Source organism: Oryctolagus cuniculus, chromosome 3 (assembly GCF_051225735.1).
Source record: "Oryctolagus cuniculus isolate XC-2025 breed Fujian yellow rabbit chromosome 3, ASM5122573v1, whole genome shotgun sequence".
Lineage (NCBI taxonomy): Eukaryota > Metazoa > Chordata > Mammalia > Lagomorpha > Leporidae > Oryctolagus > Oryctolagus cuniculus.
Window position 1 is genome coordinate 141,578,329 of NC_142869.1, and position 16,892 is coordinate 141,595,220.

At 45.8% G+C, this 16,892-nt stretch overlaps 1 protein-coding gene across 12 annotated transcripts in view; it reads right to left on the minus strand.

Moving 5' to 3' along the window:
• GSAP (gamma-secretase activating protein) overlaps window positions 1-16,892 on the minus strand; it is a 173,241-nt gene that overhangs the window by 72,356 nt on the left and 83,993 nt on the right. For 8 of the 12 annotated variants that reach the window (XR_007920492.3, XR_016231702.1, XR_016231703.1 and 5 more), the window contains exons 4-6: window positions 10,166-10,235; window positions 9,804-9,857; window positions 2,433-2,521 (exon numbers count right to left, since the gene is read on the minus strand). Coding sequence is in view for 8 of the 12 variants with exons in the window: in XM_051848869.3 (XP_051704829.3) it covers window positions 2,433-2,521; window positions 9,804-9,857; window positions 10,166-10,235 (213 nt within the window). In the remaining 4 variants the exon portion in view is untranslated. The remainder of the gene's footprint in view (window positions 1-2,432; window positions 2,522-9,803; window positions 9,858-10,165; window positions 10,236-16,892) is intronic. The other 4 variants (XM_070071192.2, XM_089329427.1, XM_089329425.1 and 1 more) reach the window with 1 other exon arrangement.

The window sequence follows — 16,892 nt, forward strand, 5'->3', positions numbered from 1 at the left end:
CCAAGGCCAGGCCCTGTCTGGAAGCAAGATTTGCCCCCAGGAGAGCCAGGAGGGTGGGGTAGTGCACAACTGAGAGGCATAGCCAGCAGTGGAGGTCCCAAGGCAGAGGGAACCAACCCTCTCCTAGCACACTGTGCAAGAGGAAGGCCAGGGGCTAGAGACAGGGAGCAGAAGGGAAGGCAGAGGCAGATACTTCCTGTGATGCAGGTTGCCTCGAGGCAAATCAAGACTCCAGAGGTTCTGACCCCACGGCAAAATGTGAAATTGGTGCTCATAGTTATGAACATACACAGTTAGTGTGTTTATCCGTGGTAGTTACGGACTACAAAGTCCACCGAAGTATCATATACTGAATGTGGGAAAATATAAGGCTAGGTTCCTGTGAGCCTCTGGCCACGACACTTGGGTCAACAGAGGCACAGTCCTGTTGTATGTGTGTTTCTGTTTAAAGACACCTTACTCGATCATCTATTGTTGACTGATTAGCACTGAACTCCTACTACAACATGTAACTCATGCCTAGATAACTTGCCTCACAACACACATATGCTCTCCATTCAGGTCTATCCCAATCTTCTTCCAACATAGGATGCTGGACAGCACCCCAGCACTTCGCTGAGCGGCCACTTGAAACTGCGAGATACCAACACAAAGCACAAAACTTAAAACCATGGCATTATACTGTGAAAATAACACTGTTGCACGGGTGGAGGGAACCCTTGGTCTTTGTTTTTTGCTTTTTGTTTTTTGGTTTTTTGTTTTTTGTTTTTTTTTTTTTTTTTTTGACAGGCAGAGTGGACAGTGAGAGAGAGAGACAGAGAGAAAGGTCTTCCTTTGCCGTTGGTTCACCCTCCAATGGCCGCCATGGCTGGCGCGCTGCAGCCGGTGCACTGCGCTGATCCGAAGGCAGGAGCCAGGTGCTTCTCCTGGTCTCCCATGGGGTGCAGGGCCCAAGCACTTGGGCCATCCTCCACTGCACTTCCGGGCCATAGCAGAGAGCTGGCCTGGAAGAGGGGCAACCGGGACAGAATCCGGCGCCCCGACCGGGACTAGAACCCGGTGTGCCGGCGCCGCTAGGCGGAGGATTAGCCTGTTGAGCAGCGGCGCCGGCCAACCCTTGGTCTTACAAGAGCCTGGTGGATATTTATAACATCATTCAAGGGCCCTATAAAATTTAAGATTAGCCTGTTACAGATTCATTGAGTTTCCAGTCTCACCTGTGGTTGCCTCAACAGGACCAAATTATTTCATGGGCTTTCTGTTCCCCCATGGGCTGGACACTCCCAGCCCCATACAGGATCACAGCTCAACAAGAGGGTAGAGCACTGCCTTGTACCACCTCAGGTGTGCAGGTGCGCATCTATAGAACTGTTTTTCACCACTCAGCATAGATCTGAAAATGACTGGGACAGTGGCATGATTGTGAACTTGGGGTTAGGAAGTAATTTTAGTGAGAATTCGCAAATATGGAATCTGCCACAATGAGAACTGTCTAATCCACTTGCATTGTATACACAGCGCTATGTCTGAATTTGTGGAGTTGTTAAATTCAGGGATTAAGTCATTTATTCACAGATATCTCATCTAGCAAACATGATTATATTAAGTGAATGATGTTAAGTATGTTAATTTTTTCATTATTTGAGAGTTAGAGAGCTCTTACTCTTCAGATGGTCACAATGGCCAAGGCTGGGCCAAGCTGGAGCTGGACACCAGGAACACAATCCAGGTCTCCCACGTAGGTGGCAGGAACCCAGTCACTTGAGCCATCACCACTGCCTCCCAGAGTCTGCTTTAGCATATCAAACCTTGGCACTTTGATGTGGGACAGAGTGGGTCTTAACCTGCACCTTAACTGCTAGGTTAAATGCCTACTCCAAAAGTGCTTTAATAGTCAAACTATTACCATGTAAAAACATCACCTAGGTCTGAATTCTGAATTTTTATGTTTAGGAAGGATTATTGAGAATTTCTATCCAAACCCATCTGTAAGACTGCTTTGAGGGGCCCGGTGCCATGGTTCACTTGGTTAATCCTCTGCCTGCGGTGCCGGCATCCCATATGGGCACCGGATTCTAGTCCCGGTTGCTCTTCTTCCAGGCCAGCTCTCTGCTGTGGCCTGGGAGGGCAGTGGAGGATGGCCCAAGTGCTTGGGTCCCTGTACCCACATGGGAGAGCAGGAGGAAGCACCTGGCTCCTGGCTTCGGATCGGCACAGCGCCAGCCGTAGCGGCCATTTAGGGGTGAACCAACAGAAGGAAGACCTTTCTCTTTCTAACTCTGTCAAATAAAAATCTTTAAAAAAAAAAAAAAAAGACTGCTTTGAGAGTTCAGCATGATCATGTGTGTGAAATCCCTGGTCAACACCATTTCCCCTAGGTTTCAGGCCTCTTGACTAAATGAGATTAAACGATGACTGCCAGACTGACTTACCTGCACCCAAACACAGCTATCCACTGCTTTTAGAACCTTCACGTTGTTAACCGGGTGGATTTCAACTAACAAAGTCAAGCACTTGGATCCTGCAGAGTAAATGAGGCATTAAGTAATGAAGAGAATACATTATCTTTTCCAAAACAGGTAGGAAGAGGAATTCCTGGGAAATCCCAATTTTGACTGTAACAGAACAGAACAATTCTATTTTCACTTGCGTAAAGTACAGCGAGGTGGCTTACACCGTTACTCTCTCCTCAGTTCCACTCATCAGGGATATGTGAGGAATCCAGGACCTCGAGGGCCATCAGTCTAGCAAAGCAGCCACCTTCCCCATCCTCAGGAGCCCTCAAGAAGCTGCATTTTATTATGAAAACCACAGGACCCTCAAGAAATGCAAATGCCAAGAGGGAACTCTTTGAACAGCCTAGGATATGACAGCAGACACCAGGACAAACAAATTTCAGGTTAAAAGAACTCTTTATAAGAATGCATTGGACTGAAAACACAAGTGGCTTCTAAAATTGAAAATGACATCACGATGCGCTCTCACAGCAGCAATGTATGACAAGCAGGATTCTAACATGTATCATCTCCCCCCAAGTTCACAAGATACTAACATTTGTAAAACAGGGTGTGTCTGAACTTTGAAGAAGTGTGTTAGCTATTGCAGTAATTATTGCAAAAAGAAAAGCAACTTCATTTTTAAAATGATTTTTTTTAAGAGTTGTGTATTCATTTTTTAGAGAGAGAGACCTCCATCTGCTGGTTCATTCCCCAAATGTCAACAACGGCCAGGACTGGGCCAACTCCAAGACAGGATCCAGGTACTCAATACAAGTCTCCTATGTGAGTGGCAGGAACCCAACTACTTGACCCATCACCACTGCCACTCAGGGTCTATATTAGTAGGAAGCTGGAGTTAGGAGCCAGAAGTAGGCACCAAACCCAGGTACTCTGACATGAGAGGCAGATGTCCCAACAGCTAGGCCAAATGCCCACCCCAATTTTCTTCAAGTTTCCTTTGATACTTCTTCAAATGCAAAACAGATCCAGGAAACATCGCAGGGCAGAAGTCAGTGTGTACAGAGTGAGAAACAAGTTCCTACCCATAACTCGGCCACTGATAACAGCTTCACGGGCTCTCATGGCTTCAAAGTCCACACAACGTAGTTCAGTGTCACTGCAACTCAGCAGCACAAGGGCACAATTGTGCAGGCAAACAGAAAGCCACTTCCTCTGCATGAACACACAGTGGCCGCCAGGGCCTCTCAGTCAGACAGGGATGGTGGACAGCAGCACTGACAATAAGCCACCAGTTTCCTCAGTGTCACATCTGAGCAGATGCTACAGAAGAGAGCCATGAGGAAAGCTGTGGACATGAGCTAGAACGGGATTACGACAGACACCCAGACTTCAGCCAGAGGTTCCCCTGCTCCAATATTAAAGCCCAAAAATTAAAAAAAAAAAAAAATCAGCTGCCTTATGTCTGAGTTCTTATTAAGATTCTAATATCAGGGATTCTCTTGCTGTCTTTATCTTGACATGTAAATTGGGGGTAGCGCAGCAACCTGGAATTAAATGTTGAAAACTGGCCATGATTCAAGAAAGTAACCTGACAACATTCCTTTATTTCAAAAAAAAATTTATTTTTAAGGTAAAGGATATAAAATGGTGGCAGGAGTTGCAGTATAGCAGATTAAAACACCACTTGGGGATGCCCACACACGTGGGGGTGCCTGATTCATGTCCCAACTTCCCCATGCCTCGGATCCAGCTTCCTGTTAAAGTGCCTGGAGAGCAGCAGATGATGGCCCACGTACCTGGGATCCTGCCACCAATGTGGGAGACTCAGAATGAGTTCTTGGCCCCTGGCTTTAGCCTAGCCTTGCCCTAGCTGTTTTGGGCATTTGGGGAATGAACCAGCATATGAAAAATCTGTCTCTCCTTCGCTGTCACTACTCTTTCAAAGTAATAAGTCTTTTTAAATATATAAAGGGCTCGGCGCCACGGCTCACTAGGCTAATCCTCTGCCTTGCGGCGCCGGCACACTGGGTTCTAGTCCCGGTCGGGGCGCCGGATTCTGTCCCGGTTGCCCCTCTTCCAGGCCGGCTCTCTGCTGTGGCCAAGGAGTGCAGTGGAGGATGGCCCAAGTGCTTGGGCCCTGCACCCCATGGGAGACCAGGAGAAGCACCTGGCTCCTGCCTTCGGATCAGCACGGTGCGCCGGCCACAGCACACCAGCTGCGGTGGCCACTGGAGGGTGAACCAACGGCAAAAGGAAGACCTTTCTCTCTGTCTCTCTCTCGCTGTCCACTCTGCCTGTCAAAATATATATATATATGTATATATATATGTATGTGTGTGTGTGTGTATAAATAAATAAATAAATAAATAAATAAATGAAGGGCTGGCTCTGTGGCGTGATAGGTTAAGCCTCTGCCTGTGGCACCAGCCCATATGTATGCTGGTTCATGTCCCAGCTGCTCCTCTTCCGATCCAACTCTCTGCTAAGGCCTGGGGAAGCAACAGTAGATGGTCCAAGTCCTTGGGCCCCTGCACCCACATGGGAAATGGGAAGAAGCCCCTGGCTTCAAACTGGCCCAGCTCTGGTCATTGCGGCCACTTGGTGAGTGAACTGGAAGATAGAAAACATTTCTCTGTTTCTCCCTCTCTAACTCTACCTCTCAAATAAACAAAAACCTTTTCTAAAAAATGTAAAACAATTTCTAGGAGGTAGACTAACAATGTCAAGGACCGATGTTTGTACCGATGTTTCTACAAACATGCCTTTAAAAGATGACTTGAAAAGGCAAGTAAGTCTATGAGTGACAAACCTGCAACGACAGAACAAATGAGAACCAAGTAAATAAATAAGACTTTTTTTTTTTAGAAAGTAAAATTGGAGAAGTTTTAAGGACAGAAACAATCTTCCTGCACTCATTTTTCCTTTCTTTAGAGCATCTCAGACTTTCAACTACCGTAACTAGCACAAGGATAAGAGTAAGCTTTGCGAACAGGAATTCCTCTCACTAACAGAATCAAGTGCTTTCACAGTGTAACAGGACACACTCTGGAATAGGACTCCAGAGACACGCTTCGAGTTTTAGTTCAACCACTATCCCAACAGATGCCTTTCAGAATATCACCAAACTTTCCTAAGCCTCAATCTCCCATTATTAAATAAAATACCATAGAACAAGATGACGTCTACAATCATTTCGGACGTAAAATCTCAAGGTTCCACCATGAACTTGAATTTAGAATTGAGGGAAGTTAGGTGTGGGCGGAGCCTGAGGAGGCTGTCACTGAAGGGGAAGACGAGGCAGGCAGGGGATGGAGGACAGTGGGAGCAGGCGCTGAGGGACCGAAGCACAGGGCCAGGTATGACTGGGGAGGGGAGACCGAGGAGCCTGGTCTGACGTAGGTGAGCATACAGGCTGTGACACGGTGACAAGTTCACAAGAGTTTCGTAGGGAGTGGTTCTGCAGGAGCTCTGGTTAGTAGAGCCCTTGACCTGAACCTCGGCTTTCCGGAGCACCCGGGTGCACGCTTCTGCCTATAGGGGCACCCAGAGGTTCTAAAGAGTGTCAGCAGCAAAGGGACCCTGACGCACAAGGTCGCCCCAACCGCTGCCCAGTAGGAATCTTCCATGTAGAGCAGTGGCCAACTTGGGCCTGGCCGTTTTCTAGATGAAACGTTGACTCACCATGGGCCCAGCCAAGGCGAGAAGCACTGGTGATGAACACTGTATTGTGGTATAAAGTGCATGCACCAAAGAACTCTATTTTGTCTACATGAAAAATGTCACAGCTTGTCTATTTTGCAGTATTGGGGGCAGGGGGGGTCTCACTTCAAGCAATCATATGTTAGCATCTTGAGGCAAGCCACATTTTCTAAACAAATGGCTTCATGAAGACAAAACGCCTTTCCAAAATATCTGTTCAAAGGATAAAGCCTGGATCCTGTGGTACTTTCTGCAAACATCGGTTCTGAAATCTTCATGGGACTCTGACCATGAGCAAACCGTCCAAACACTGACCACTCCCAGTTGCGTATCTGAAGCTCCAGTCTCTCACCTGAACTTGGGACTCACATCCAATTTCCTACCTCACAGCGAACTTAGCACGGGACAAAACCCAAGTCTTCTTTCCTATAGCCTCCAACAGTGCACGCACTCACACACCTGTTCTGGCCAAAAACCCTCAGAGCGAGTCATCCTTGTCTCTTTTTCCCATATCCTGTCAAATCCACAGGCAATTTTGCCAAGTCTGTTTTCTAAACACATCCCAGCCTTGCTCCAACCCCGCAGTGCAAGGCACCGGGAGCGGTCCGAGCAGCCTCCCGGCTTTCTTCCTGCCCTCCTGCGGTCCATTTTCCACACAGCAGCTACCGTGCTCCTTATCCAAAGTCCAGCCACTTCCCTGCTCAAAACCCACACTGCTCCCCACTTTACTGGGCACAAAGGCCTCCGCTTCACAATGGCCTCCGAGGGTCTACATGATCCGCCCGCCACTCACCCCCTTTTCCCACTGACTTCAGTGCCTTCCATTCTGCCCCTTGTTCATTCCACTGCAGTCTCCCTGACCTCCCTGCTGCCCTTGAACTGTGAGTCTACCAAGTCCAGTCCAGCCTCAGGGCTCTTGGTGCCAGGTATCCGTGTGGCTGGAAATGTGCCTTCCCTTTCTCCTCTATCAGAGCTCTGATCAAACACGCCCTTTGTGAGGTTTCCCGGGATCATCCCCCAAATACACCAATCGCACTCAAATCCTTGCCTCAGAGGCCAGTGCTGTGGCACTGCAGGTGAGGCTACCACCTGCAGTGCCAGCCTCCCGTGTGGGCGCCGGTTCGAGTCCTGGCAGCTCCACTTCCGATCCAGCTCTCTGCTATGGCCTGGGAAAGCGATGGAGGATGGCCCGAGTCCTTGGGCCCCTGCACTCGCATGGGAGACCTGGAAGAAGCTCCTGGCTTGGCACTGGCCCAGCTCCAGCCGTTGCGACCATTTGAGGAGTCAACCAATGAATGGAAGACCTTTCTGTCTCTCCCTCTCTCTCTGTAACTCTACCTTTCAAAGAAATAAAACCTGAAACACACACACACCCCTTGGATCTGAAGCTGTTTGAGTGCTTTTTGCATCATGAGGGTCAGGAGGGGGGCACTCATCCTTCAGCTCCTTGCCCTGCCCCCATTGTTTGCAGGTTACCCTGTTGAGCACCACTGTAGGTAATAAACATTTTCACAAAAGCCCTGGACAAAAAAGCAAGAAGCAGGTGGAGCAGCAAAGGTGAGGCCGTGTCAATTATACCTGAGTGGAGCTGGGTCTCCCCACAGCAGCTGACACGAAAGGTGTGCTAAGGTGCAAAGCACCAAGATATCTAATACAATAACTATGTATGTTTTCAAAGATGCGAACAGATCATCTCAATACAGATGTCAACTGCCAAGACTGAGCAAGCACGTGTGAACATAACTTATTATCAACTACAAGTGACAGTGCAGTCAGTGTCACAGTGCATTTTCTAACATACATCATCAGGAATTACTACTTTTCTATGTGACAACCAGGCATGGACAGTAAACATCATGAGAGATGACAGTTACTACTGGATTCCCCAGCACAATGAAGAGCTTCTAAAAGGAACCAGACAGGCAATAACTAGGAAGCACAAAGAAGAGATCCAAGGTCCCGTGTGGACAGCTGGCCTTGCCATCTCAAAGAATACGAGGTGCTAGGCCTTTCTCTTCTTGGGTAAACAGGTTCATTGGCTCAGCCCAGGAGATAGGGCCATCTCCCGGTTTGACTGTATCCTTGTTTTAGGAGACAGGACACCAATGTCCTAGGTCCTATTTCACTCCAGCTAGTCCAGTTCTCTCCTTTGAAGTCAGCATTGCACCTGCTTCTAAGAGCAGCAGAGGGTGCTAAGAGGGAAGGGGTCATCGTGGTTCTCTGGATCTCAAGGCGGAGGAAGGCAAGGATGAGTAACATAAAGGAGGAGACGTCAGGGAAAGCCTCTTACCCCACCCCAACACCTCCCATAAACTTCAGCAAAGGCCCCCCCAAAAAAGGCCTCACCGAGACTCGGCACTGGGTCCCTTGCCCCTCTAAGCAGGTTCTATAAGGAAACGGGCATCACAAGACACTCGAGTCAGCCTCGCAAGCCTCACGTGCAGAATGTGTACAAAGGGTTTTTCCATCACATGCAACCCCAGGAGAACATATCTGAGTGGAAACTGTGCAAACAAAAGGAGGAATTTAAGTGCCGAACAAACAGAGCAGGTGGAAAGCACCAGGAACAGAATAGCAAGAGGCTGATAGGAGAGCCACGAGACCAGAGGTTGCGAATGTCGTCTCAGGCTGGCCCTAGCCCACAGGCGATTAACATTGCCTATGCAGGATTTTTTAAAATGCTTGTGCTAACACTTACAAATTATTATTATTATTATTATTATTATTATTATTACAAGAAAGTCCAGACTTCTCTTGATAAACCGAGAAGCTGGCCCCACTGAGCTGTCTGGCCCATTCGACAACAAAAAGTTAGAGCTGCGCTGTGGCTGTCCCATTGAAGTCCTCCATGGGGCACCCTCACCCCACAACTAGCCCCTTGAACTCTTTCTTTCGTTAAAGATAAGTATGTCTTGGCTTGCATGTTCAAAGAAGAAAGAACAAAAACCCTTTGTGGGTCACTCAGTGTTTCTTACACTTCACTTCTTTCCCTGTGTATGCATCTGTCCACTGTATGCATTTGTGACTGGAATCTGGGACCAGTGTTGGAGTTCAATGAGGGTGACGGCCACACCTCTCTTGCGTCCCACTGCATGCCTAACACATGCACAGCACCTGACGCGGAGCGAGCGCGTACTACTGCTGCGTGCTGGACAAGTGGATGGGAATGAACACTAACCTACTGAAAAGGGGGAAAGGCAGGAGAGTGTCGCCTAACCACAACTGAAACCACGCCTTGGCAAGTCAGTGGAATTGCTTTTTATTTAGTATTGGTGGACTATGCACAATTTATTAGATATTAATCAATATTTAAGCAGCTATAAGAAAAAATGGTGTCCTTGACTCTCCCAAACTTATAGCCAGCTCCTGGCCATAGTGTCCTGAAAAAAAAAAAAAAATTCTCAGCACTTGCTTAGTCTTCCAGTACTAATTATAACCCAAATACTTCTGCTTTTCTTTGTTGTTATTTTCTGTACTTCCTCGATTACTTGGGAAATTTTTGAAAGACTTGTTCATGCTTGCCTTGACCTTTGTTTTTTCATTCTGAAATATGCCAAGGCTATTTCTAAAGCTGCTTGAAATTCAAGTGAGTAGTGCAATACATTTTCATCAAGCAATAGGCGCTAAAGTGTCTAACTTCATTACCTGGTTGAAGCTCATTCCTTCTTCCTTCTTTAGTAGACTGAACGAAACTTGCAGCTAACAGAAGAAAACAAAAATCCATGAGCAGTTATTCCATGTGATGTGTCAAAGGTTATCATTTATCCCCAAAATAAACCAGGGCTCAAAGAATCTGTCAGGGGAAGGTTAAGGTGGAATAGAAAAGATTCTTTTTTTGTAGGGTTACCCTACTGATTTTTTAATTCAAATCTAATTTCCCAACAACATTTCCTTCCCAGATAATCATTGTTATGGAAAAACCGAATATTGCAAAAATCCAGTACTTTGAAACTCTCAAAAGATGCAGTTCAGTTCCTGACATGTAGCAACAAAAGAGGTCAACTTACCAAGCAAAGTCCTCTCACTGTTGACAGAGCCACTGATAACTTGCAAGTCTTTCTCAAAAGTATACAGATGCTAGAAAGACAAAAGTATTAATTTGGGGTTTCAAATTAAATATCAGTTATAGGAATATAAATTTCTATTAAGCCCCATACCAAGTATGATTGTGGCAAAGCATTTACAAAACAATCAATAAACTGTATGTTTTTTCATGCTAAGATGTTTCAGGTTTCTAAATAGGCAGAGAGAGAGAGAGAGAGAGAGAGAGAGAGAGAGAGATGCAGACAGAGACAGAGACAGAGATCTTCCATCCACAATGGTTCACTCCCCAAATGGCTCCAACAGCAGAACTCGACCAGGCCAAAGCTCCATCTGGGTCTCCCACATGAGTGGTCCAAGCACTTGAGCCATCATCTGATACCTTCCCAGGTAGATTAATAGGGGGTTGGATCAGAAGCAGAGCAGCCAAGATTCAAAGTGACACTTGATATGGGATGCTGGCATCCAAAGCAGGGCCTTAACCTGCTGCCTCACAACACTGGCCCCCAGATAACTGTTTAATGAAAAGTCGGCTATTGGATACCATGTTTGACCCTGAGACTTAGCCATGAGACAACAAAACCTAGTATTGAAGAGCGCAGACCTTGGAGCCGGAGGAGACCCAAACTGAAATCCTAAGTCTGACACTCAGTGGCTGTGTGATTTGAGACAAATTACTTAGCCTTTCCATCCCCAGTGAGTAAAATCTATTTCAAGAAGTTGTTAGGAAGATCAAGTGAGATAATCCACATGAAGCACTTAGTACAATGTGTGCCACAAAAAATAAGCACTCACATGTTTGCTATCATCATCATTAAGGCAAGTAAAGTTTTAATCAAAACACACAACTGATGAAGATGTCACTTGTTTTGTCTTAGACACTGTCACGAGAGAATCTTCTGTGGGGCTAGAGGATGGGCAGAGGATTCTATTATGATTATTTAATCTTTTTCTTTTCTGTTTGCTGCTTGTGATGTCCCAGAGTTGCAAGACTCCATTGCCTTGAGTATTAAAACATATGGTCACACAAGAGAATGTGCAGCTCGGAGCGAGGATCTGCAGACAACCAGTGCAACGTCAGACAAAAGCTCGGACGGGACACTCAACATATAGGAAAGACAACCAGTCTGAAACCCAGCAGAGAATCAGCGAAGGGAAATAGTTAACAGCCTAAGTATCAAGAAGGCAGTTAGTACACAGACTATAAAGGCCCTGAGAACACACTAGAATTCTGCAGTCCGAAGTTGGCAGAAAACATTGGGAAAGTCAGGAAACAATTGAGAAAGTGAACTTTGAGTTAAAAAGATAATGATTCATGTGAGAAATCCTGGTTTCCTTAGAATCCCTCACTGAGAGCAAGAGTCAAATGGTAAATGAGAAGAATCACAATTGTATATGCTTGATTTTCAATGCTTTATCCTTTCAATTATAAAACCACACATGAGCATAGTCTCAGGGATCAAAAGACGCAAACACTGTCCAAGTCTATTATATTCAGCCAATCCAAACTCCCCTTGTTTTTTGTTTGTTTGTTTGTTTTTGACAGGCAGAGTGGACAGTGAAAGAGAGAGACAGAGAGAAAGGTCTTCCTTTTGCCGTTGGTTCACCCTCCAATGGCTGCCGTGGCCAGCGCGCTGCAGCCGGCACACCGCGCTGATCCAAAGGCAGGAGCCAGGTGCTTCTCCTGGTCTCCCATGGGGTGCAGGACCCAAGCACTTGGGCCATCCTCCACTGCACTCCTGGGCCACAGCAGAGAGCTGGACTGGAAGAGGAGCAACCAGGCCAACTCCCTTTGAAAACGAATATTGTTGATCATTTTTCTCTAGAGCCTTCTAGATCTTTCATGAGTTTTCAGTATTTATTTATGCATTTACACTGCATAGTTTTCTTGTAAGTTTTTAAAAGACATCTATTTATATGTCTATTTATCTACCTATTTATTTATTTGAAAGATGGTCAGATAGAGAGGAATCAATTTTCCATCTGCTGGTTCATTCCCCAAATCGCAACAAATGACCAGGGCTGGGTCAAGCCAAAGCCAGGAGGCACCAACTCCATCTGGGTCTCCCAGGTGGGTGGCAGGGGCTCAAGCACTTGAACCATCTACTTTCACCTTTTCAGGCACATTAGCAGGGAGCTGGATCAAAAGTGGAGCAGCCAGGACTCCAACCAGCATCTGAATATGGAACGCCAGCATCACAGGCTTTGGCTTAACACATCGTACCGTAACTCTAGTCTAGTAAGCTTTTTAAGACCTAAATGGAATGTTATTCGGACAGTTTCCTTTTCTCTTATAACAGTGTTTTAGAGAACCTCCTGTGCCAGCATACATTTACAGCCTTCTGAATCCTCTAACAGTTGCACTGATTTCCAAAGAACTTCCTAAGAAGCATTTCATTGCTCCCCTATCTTTGGACATGGCAATGATCCAGGGAAATTCCTTTTACATACATATTTACAAACCTGTGCAAGTATTTCTGTAGAATCAAACCCTCAAAGCTGGGGTGAGCATTGTGGTACAGCAAGTTAAGCTGCAGCTTGGGATGCCTGCATCCCATACTGGAATACCAGTTTGAGTCTTGGCTCCTCCAAGCTCCAAGACAACTTCCTGCTAATGCACCCTGGGAGGCAGCAGATGATGGCTCAAATACATGGGTCACTACCACCCACACGGGAGACCCAGAAGGAGTTGCAGTCTCCTGAATTTGGTCTGGCCCAGCCCTGGCTGTTATAGGCATTTGGGGAGTGAACCAGCAAATTGAAGAGATCTATATCTTCCTCTCTTTTCTCTCTCTCTCTCTCTCTCTCTCTCTCTCTGTGTGTGTGTGTGTGTGTGTGTGTATGAGAAATAAAAATTTTTTAAATCAGCCCAAACAGCTTATGCAAAAAGGCAGTTTCACATAGAATTCAGTAGCATAGAGTACAAGGCTTCAGCCTACCTCCAAATGCCTATTCTTCAGCATTATGGGATCAACACATTTTGGGCCTCCACATATTGAAGATCCAGGTTCTAGCCCCCAAAGCCACAGCAGTTCCAACCTCACATTTGCATATCACCGAATCCATTGGGAGACAGGAGAATCTATGCCCCAAATTCCTAGGAAGTCCAGTATTCACTTGTATTCAACTAGTTGAGGTCATAACCACTCTTGTATGCACAAACAGGAGAGGCCCACATGAAAGGGAATGGAGAGAAGAGGTGAGAGAGGGTGAGAAAGGACAGGTATTGAAATTTATTATGCATACGTGATTTCCTCCAACTGGGCTACTGCAAGGAGAAATCACTCAGTCAAAACTTGAGAGAGTGTCAATGTGAAACAGACAAATGTCACCCCCTCCCTTATACTAAGTATAACTGAAAATGCCTTGGTGTGTATAACACAAATCTAAGATGACTAAGGCAGGCAGACTCTCCAGTGGTGCGTTCCCTGGGTTTTCCTTGTGCATCATATATCCTAGACTCAAAGCATAAGAAGCAAATACAACAGAAATGCAGACAGGAGCAGAGAGAAGCACACACACATACACACCCTAGCCAAAGAAACAGGAAAGGGGAAACCTAGCAAGACAGATAACTTTTAAACTAAATAAACCTTTTAAAGGAAAGATTTTTTATTTATTTGAAAGGCAGAGTTACAGAGAGGGAGAGGTTTACCATCTGCTGGTTCACTCCCCAAGTGGCCACAATGGGCTAGGACTGGGCCAGGCCAAAGTCAAGAGCTTCATCTGGGTCTCCCATGCGGATGCAGGGGCCCAGGCACTTGGGCCATCCTCCATGGCTTTCCCAAGTACATTAGCAGGGAGCTGGACCAGAAGTGGAGCAGTCAGGAATGGAACCAGCACTTATATGGGATCCCTGCACTTCAGGCAGCAGCTTAATCCACTATGCCATAGCACTGGCCCCTCTTTTTAAGACTTATTTCTTGGGGCTGGCGCTGTGGCACAGTGGGTTAAAGCCCTAGCCTGAAGCGCCAGCATCCCATATAGGCACCAGTTCTAGTCCAGGCTGTTCCACTTCCAATCCAGCTCTCTGCTATGGCCTGGGAAAACAGTAGAAGATGGCCCAAGTCCTTGGGCCCCTGCACCCAAGTGGGAGACCCGGAAGAAGCTCCTGGCTCCTGGCTTCTTATCGGCACAGCTCCAGCCATTGCCGCCAACTGGGGAGTGAACCAGTGGATGGAAGACCTCTCTGTCTCTACCTCTCTAATTCTTTCAAATAAATAAATCAAATCTTTATTTAAAAAAAAAAAAAGACATTTCTTTATTTGAAAGAGAGAGAGAAAGAACCATCATTTACTGTTTTACTCCTCAGATGACCACAATAGCCAGGGCAGGGCCAAGCAGAAGCCAGGAGATTCTTCTGGGTCTCCCACGTGGGTGGCAGGGACCTGAGCACTTGGGCCATCTTCTACTGCTTTCCCAGGCCACAGCAGAGAGCTGGATGGAAACAGAATAGCCAGGACACAAACTGGTACCCATATGTGATGCCAGCTTCACTGGTGGCAGCTTCAGCAGCTACACCACAATGCTGGCCCTAGGGGTTCCATCTCCTAAGATTAACTTAATGTCTTCCTGCCTTTCAAATAAATGAATGTCATTAAAAAAAAAAAAAAAAAACCACCTAAGTGAATCCCAAACAAGAAAAACCCAAACAAATCCATACCGATACATGTCAAGATCAAACTTTAGGAAACTAAGGACAAACAAAAATTTTGAGAATTAGGGGAAAATGAAGGAAAACAATTTAAAAGACAGCAGCTTGGGTCTGGCACTGTGGTGCACCAGGCTAAGTTGTCACCTTTTATGTCATCATCCTATATTACAGTGCCAGTTAAGAGTCCTAGTTGCTCTCCTTCCAATCCATGCTAATGCTCCTGGGAAAGCAGAAAATGGCCAAAGTACCTGGGTTCCCACCCTCAATGTGGGAGACCTGGATGGAGTTCCTAGCTCTTGGCTTCAGCTTGGTCCAAATCTTGCTGCTACAGTTATTTGGAACATAAAACAATGGATGGAAGATCTTCCTCTAAATCTCTATCACAATATTCTTAAATATTAAAATCCAGAAGATTACTCATAAGAAATTATGGAAGTCAGGAGAAAAGTGGCACATTTCTCTAGAGCTGAAACATAGGGACTGTCAATCTTGAATTCTATAATTGGCAAAGTTATCCTTGAAAAAAGAAAACATTAAGACATTCTTAGATAAAGGAAAACTATGAGAATTTATTTCATCAGTATACTTACCCCAAGATAATAGCTTAAAAAAAGTTCTTGAAAGAGAAAGGAAATGATCAAAGGGGAATCTTGCCACCTACATAGGACAGTCAGATGGAGTTCCTGGCTCCTGGCTCGACCCAGCCTAGTCCAGGTCGTATCCATCAATCAATCATTCAATATCTCTATCCTATACTATCTTTGGAATCAATCAATCAACCTTTAAAAAAAACAGTGAGAAAAATGGAAAGTAATTAATGGGTAAACCTAATTTACTTCCCTTCTCATGTTTTCTAATATGCTTGACAATTGAGACAAGAAGTGTACCAGTGTCTATTTCTGTGGATTTCAGAGTTCAAGGAAAAAATTGAAGATAGTTGTAAATGGGAAAGGTAAAGGGATTTAAAGAAGGAACTCTATACACACAAGATGTAACAGTCAGAGAAAATGGGGTGAAGGGTATGTGGGACATCGCTGCACTAGCTTGAAAATTAAAAAAAAAAAAAAAATTCAAGCAAAGGATGAGGAGCCACCATCATTCCATCCTGAAGCTCTGTCGCCAAGAGACAGCATCTTTTGCTTGGCAGTACCCCTCCAAGGCAAAGCATAGTTGAGAATTTGAAAGCCCAACTAGACTTGGCATACAAATTCATGACCTCAAACTATTAAAGGGCTGATTAAAAAGCATGTGGGTTATAAGGATTCATGAGTATGTGCGGGGGGGGGGGGGGGGAGGGAGTTGCTTAGCAGCTGTAGTAACTTGAATGTTTCCCCCCAAAGTTCATCTATTGGAAACAGAATGCCCATTGCCACAGTGTTGGGTGGTAGGAGTCTAAGAAAAGCTGACTGGGTCACGAGGGCTCTGCACTCATGAATGCTTTGATGTTGTTTTCACACAAGTGGGCCAGTTATCCTGGGAGGGGGTTTATTATGAAGTGAATTCCACCCCTCTTGCTCTCACTTCCCTTACTCTTCTTCCTTCCAAGTTGGGATGATGCAGCAAGATGTGAGCCCCTCGATTTTGGACTTCCCAGCATTCAGAACTATAAAAACTATAAAACTATAAAAAGTTCTGCTCTTTAGAAATCACCAAGTCCTGGGTATTCAATTACAACATCAGGAAAAGGACTAAGACAGCAACTACAGTTCACAATCAAGTGTTGCCCGTTTTTGTTGTTTTAAAGATTTATTTGGGGCCCACACCATGGCATAGTGGGCTAAGCCTCTGTGTGCGGCACTGGCATCCCATATGGGCAATGACTGGAATCCTGGCTGCTCCTCTTCCAATCCAGTTCTCTGCTAATGGTCTGGGAAGGCAATGAAACATGGCCCAAGTGCTTGGGTCCCTACACACATATGGGAGACTCAGAAGAATCTCCTGCCTCCTGGCTGCAGATCAGCACAGCTCCAGCCATTGCAGCCATTTGGGGAGTGAACCAGTGGATGGAAGACCTTTCTCTATGTATCTCCTTCTCTAAC